Genomic DNA, 6000 nt, shown 5'->3' with positions numbered 1-6000 from the left:
AACTTATCCGAAATACTAACTTGGGAACTTGATACACTGCGCATGTCAAAAGAAGAAATCCATAGTTAAAGTTTAAGAACAACTGAAACTAGTTGTGTAGAAGATTAAGGACGGAATTGTAATTGTGAATAGTAAGAATAACCTCATGGACATTACTTGTTCAGCTTTTGACCACCCGGAATATAACCAGCTTTGAAGGATGCATATATTGATTCGAAATATGATGTGATTGTTGAAATATTGGACAATGTATTAAGTAATGGGTGACAATGTTCAAAATTCTTTTTAAGCGCCTGCAAATTAATTTTAAACAACTGCATGGACAGAAAAACGGCCGCTATCGCTCTTGGATAATATAATTTTTCTAACTTATTTGAAAAAACGGCATTTTTATCGATATTACATATGTGACATTTTTGAGAGGTTACAGCTGTTTCGTGTTCACCCGTGACTTTTTCACCGACAACACGCTTATTACAAATATGGAGACATTCACTTCTGGCTACAACTCGACCTTTGGAGACTACGACGTCCTTGACCCATTGTCCACTATGGTAAGTAGCACATCTATTATATTTTTAATAGAACATATTCGTTTGATATAAATTACAGTCTACATGCTTCACATCTCTTTGTTCTACGTTCACCTTTCCATAATTCGTAAATACAGCGTTCAGAACAAACTGATTATTTAGAAGCCATAAAAGAAAACGAAATTTGTTAACGCTCCTCATGCTAATCTGTGACAACAAATGTATAAAACAGGGATTTCCATAATTATACAGTTGTGTTGAAAAGCCTAGAGGGTTTTGTTTTAGTTTTTGCATCACCACTTGGCTAAGGATATTGTTGCTTTCATGTTGCATTCAAGGTAATTTGGTATCTTATCCTGAACTTCATTAAGCAATATTAATGGCACCAGGAAACGTGTTTGCTGTAATTGAATGCTTATCTCATAGACAACTTGTCCATGTGTCAAACATTGGTATTGATGATGCTGCTTTTTTATCGCGGCTACATAAGGTGCTATTTTGACCAGGGGCTCATAGCATATCATTATGAAGTTGTGACAAACCGTGATAGAAAAATGACCGCAAGTCGTTTCTTTATTTGCATGCGAATGGGGCAGGTCAGACTTTACCCTACTCTCTATTCCATATTTCTACCAATAACAAAGACAGAGGACCACTTCTTTTTGTACTACCTGTATAATTACTACTTGAATTAATTGAGCTTCTTAGAAGTCATGTGTTAAGGAAACTCATTGTATTTCCCAAGTGCTTTATACTTGTACATAATAAAGGTTTTCTCTCCGTACCATATGCCCGAGAAGAATTATTGACAAACATAAAGATGTCACCGGAGAAAGGAAAACATAAACAGACGCAGAAGATATTTTTCTTTAACGCTCAAAACAGACTGGAAAAATAGATTTCGTGATAGGCCTAATGTTCTCAGTAAATACAGTTCTGTTTGCAAATTTAAAGTAAAGAAAATAAATAAGCAATACATTTTTGTCACTTCCTCTGATCGGTATGTAGATAGCGGTAGCCCCGATTTGCATTTTCCAGATTACTATGATTGGTTCATGCCTATGATTCTCATACAGAAAGTGGGAAACAAAAGTGTTTTTGTTTTCGATCAATTTCTATAGTCCACTACTGTAAATGAAGGAAATACTTGTTTGGCATAACACTATAGCGGTAATCTGACATTAAGGACACATCATATGATTTTGTATTTAGCTGCGCCCTGAAACAAAATCTCTCCTAATTCCTATGTTGAATGAGACGGCGTGAAACAGAAACTTGCGTCGAATGTATAGTACTGTCAGTGACGTGGTCTATTGCTTTCAATATCGAGAGGTCTTAGAGATTTCACCATATCGACGTATTTTCAACAGTCATTGCTATTCAGATTACACACTCCACGACGTCAAACTAACACCGCGTGGTTTGATAGTCCCATAGAAACAGGTATCATCCCGTCATGACATTATATGTGTGTATGATTAACTTTTGACAGCTTAAGTAACTCAATCAGTGCCCGGAGGTTAGATCTCTGCAGGGAGGATTAAGATTTTGACAATCACGACTAGCATTGCTATAGGTCAACAGAGCGTGCCTGCTGACTGGAATATTATCAACGGGCCATAATAAGAAGCTCATTGATAGGAAACATTGGCCCTCAGAGTCTTGATACTGTCTTATACACAAATTAAACGTACATCAGAATTTCAATACTTTGGATTGCGATTTGTTTGTGGAAACCCCCCCCCCCCCCCCCCCACATCCACCCCACTACTCAAATGAGGTAACTGACCCTCAAGAATCCATCAGCTATTTCTACGTAACGCACGTACAGGTGATACAGTATGCCGAATAATAAGAGCTGTTTCGTCTGTTTAAGACTCGTCGGTGATGCTAGAGGCTGAAAAGATAAAAATGCAAATACAAATTGGTCTAAACCAATATTGAAACTAAAGGAGAGCGATACCTGAAACCCCTTAATAAGAATCATTTCAAAAATAAAAAGAATATTGTTGAATAAAAACATCGGAAGCCATAAACTGAAATTCCGTCCAAAAGTAAAGACATTTTCCCCCAAAACTGTCGATGTAGTTGCAGATGATGCATGGATAGAATTAAAAATCACAATGGGGTACACCCATAAATGTGTCAATAATAGGGCACTGCGGTCAATCGAGAAATGAAACCTGTTACTATCATATACGTGTGCAAAAATGCTAATGCAAAGTTAGAAAATAGTACGGCCGTTATTTTCTGAGAAAATATCTGAAAAAACAATAAAACATGTGTGCAATAGATAATAATGGTTTTGGGTTGTTTTTAAAGGTTTACATGATCTCATTCGTCTGTTCTTGTTTCCTTAATCCTACCTGATGTATGATCGTCCGGCAACGTGACATTCATTACACGGTGTTTGACCATGCTTTCCCCCCGCCAACGTTGGTATCGGTATCCATGTGACCTTTCATGCAACTGTTGCTCTAATATAAGTATAAAGAACTAGTACAACTGCATACATTTTTTTCTAATCAACCGCTTTTCTTGGACCATCATGATAAAATAAAGATTAATGAATTAATCAACTCGTATCAATGGAAATTTTAGTTTTCCTTTTTTGACCCGATGCTTGTCTTACATTGAGGTTGTATGCCATTGTTGGTTTGTACAGTCATCATGACCTATTTCTGTCAATGTGACTTTGGTGTTTGCGATTATCAAAGCCATATACATAATGCACACAGTCTTATATAGTTGGTTGTCTTCAAGATTCTTCAACTAGGGAAAAAATTCAGTAGCATTTGATATGATATACCCTTTTTAAGCATCCCCAGGTTTCCGTTGTGGTACATGTATATGATATTGATATGGAGTTATTGGCTTAGTCTTTGTTTTTCCTTTTTTTGCATATATTTTTTAATTGCTCTTCAACAGGTACCCGATGTTACTTTCTGCCTTGACCCTGCAGGTAGGGCGTAAGAATTGTACCTGCTGCCCCCAATTGCATGATCGTAAGAGGCGACTAAATTTGGGACCTTATCTCTTCTCTCCTTTCTAAATGACTTTCTACTTCCTAATGTCTCCCTTGACAATGCCTCACTTTTGGCCATTTGTTGAGCGTTCGCCCCTGTGAGGAAGGCTTTGGGTTCTGTCCCCTGGCCGAGACATACCAAAGTCTTTAAAAATGGTAGTTTCTACTCCTGCTTAACGCTCAGCAAATTAGGAGTGGGACGACTGGTTCGCCCGTTGTCAGTATAATGTGACCGGGTGGGGCGTCCTGCTGGGTGTCTTCGGCAGTATGTTTCAGTGAGGTAGCACTATAAAGTCGGCATCAGTTCCGCGCTATCACAAGGAGACAAACACGAACATATCGCAGCCTCCCAAAATACACACACATACACTACACGCATGCATCTTGCACACAGGGGAGGCCGTCCTTAAATGACCTTAGCTGTTAATAGGACGTTAAACAAAATCAAACAAACAAACAAACAAACAAAAAACTTTCTGCCTTATTCATAAGAGGCGACTAGCGTAGGAACTCCCTGCGGATTACGGGGACACGGAAGTAACAAATGTAAATATGCAGCACGTATAAATTGCACCCTTGCGGATCCGTTTTTGTTTCTCTTCTATCTAACTATTTTATCTCTCCCAACCGGTATAGGTTTCTTCACTCCCATCTCATTTGATAAATCTGCTAGGAACTGGTGACCATTTTGGTTATCCACTAGATGGTAACACTTAAGACGTGATTTTATATATCAATCTTCTTATGATGACATCTAATAGCAATGCTTTGGCACGTAATCTTCCACTGAGGCCTCCTAGTTCATTGCTATTGTTTCCAAGAAATTGGCTTTCCAAGAAAAACATGGTTTTCTAGATATGATATCTAACTGTTGTGAGAGAAGAAGTTCCCAAACTCGAGCTGGTTGATAATCATGTTTATATAAGTTTCTTTAGCGAATTTAAAATTGTAAAAGACATTCGGTACCTCGTGTTTTTATACAATCTTACTCAATTTAGGATCAGGATATGACATTTCAGTGACGTTGCTTTTTAAAGTGGCCACATCGTCCGTACACACCGCTTACATATGGACATGACTGTTACTTGGACGCAAAACGCTGTGAACAAACATAAATGCCTTGTACCTTTGCTATGTAATTCATTCTATATTCACAGTTTTAAACATTCAAAGATTGCAAATAAATGGAAGTCAATCGTCAATTTTACAAATACGTTATGATATCTAAGGACCAGCGCACTAACACAATGTCCCTCTCCGTAAATGAATATTTTAGCACATTTGCAGACAGCGTTGTCAAATAGACTTAACGAGATTGATTCGACAGCAAAGTGAACCAGACCCAATTGTTCTGGGCTTGATGACACCTTCAACAAGTACTTGTCTGCGTCTCCATACGTCAGCGATGTCCACGAGCTTCTTCACTCAGAGCCCAGGGCTGCCATGTTTAGGTTTGTTATTGAATTATACCTGTTTTCATCCAAACATTCAGGACCTTTTGGCATGTGTGGAGATTGGTGCCGTGCTATAAGGAGCGATTATTGGATTGGACACAGTAGAATAGAACAAATGACACAGAATTTGAGGAAGACAAACGAATTCAATCTGAAGACACAGGAGATATCAGTGCCATATATTGCGACATGCCTGTGGGATACCAACACTGTAAAAGAGTGTTGAACAAAATACGGTATTTTTAAAGCTTTCATGACAGTGAGAATAAATGATTCCCTGTTTTTGGTATTTAGTTATATATGTATGCTGGCCTGTAAGGGCTCAACAAATCTAGTAATCCTTCAACGCACAAATAGGACGTCGTGGGAACCACACTATGACCTCAAATGAGCGAGAGTAATCCCTCGTTGTCTTCTCTCGCTGTCGTACTTCGTTTTGTCAACATAATACCAACGCCACCAGTTTACGAGATTTGCTTTTTTTGCACTTATCGGCCATGTGTTAAGTGAAAAAGTCCTGCATTAAGTGAAATGTTAAACATGTGTACAGTGTAATATCTGAAAATAAATTATTTTCAACTGAAGTATCTGCTGAAGTGCATTATGAAGAATTCAGTTTTGATCGATAACTGGTTTAAACATAATGGCTCCCAGCTATGACGGTGTCAAAGATGTATTAGATGTGTATGCATATGTATGTTTTTGCCTTTTGTTTTTGACAAAAGATTGATTATAATAATAACCAATAATTTCGATCATGCATTTGTTTTCAATCCTGGTAACAAGAAATATAGTTAATGACATCAAGAAAATGATAATTATCACTCCGAAAAAATCAATGATGTTGATTACAGAAGTATAGTAAGTATTTCAAAAATTTCAAAAACGTTACGGTCACCTCCATGGACCCCCACAAGGAGACTAAACCCCCTTGTTGAATAATTACTAGAGATAATGACGTCACTTTACCGGGCGGACTGTTGAGCTG

At 37.8% G+C, this 6000-nt stretch overlaps 1 protein-coding gene across 1 annotated transcript in view; it reads left to right on the top strand.

Annotated features, from left to right (window-relative positions):
- The first annotated feature begins 497 nt into the window (after positions 1-497).
- Positions 498-6000, top strand: part of LOC110463732 (PDF receptor-like) — a 126424-nt gene continuing 120921 nt past the window's right edge. The window contains exon 1 of the mRNA XM_021518553.1: positions 498-554. Coding sequence (XP_021374228.1) covers positions 552-554 — 3 coding nt within the window. The 5' untranslated portion in view covers positions 498-551. The remainder of the gene's footprint in view (positions 555-6000) is intronic.

The sequence above is a fragment of the Mizuhopecten yessoensis genome, unplaced genomic scaffold (genome assembly GCF_002113885.1).
Source record: "Mizuhopecten yessoensis strain PY_sf001 unplaced genomic scaffold, ASM211388v2 scaffold10921, whole genome shotgun sequence".
NCBI classification, from domain to species: domain Eukaryota; kingdom Metazoa; phylum Mollusca; class Bivalvia; order Pectinida; family Pectinidae; genus Mizuhopecten; species Mizuhopecten yessoensis.
Note: the sequence above shows the minus strand (reverse complement) of the source record. Positions and strands in the feature narration are given on the sequence as shown.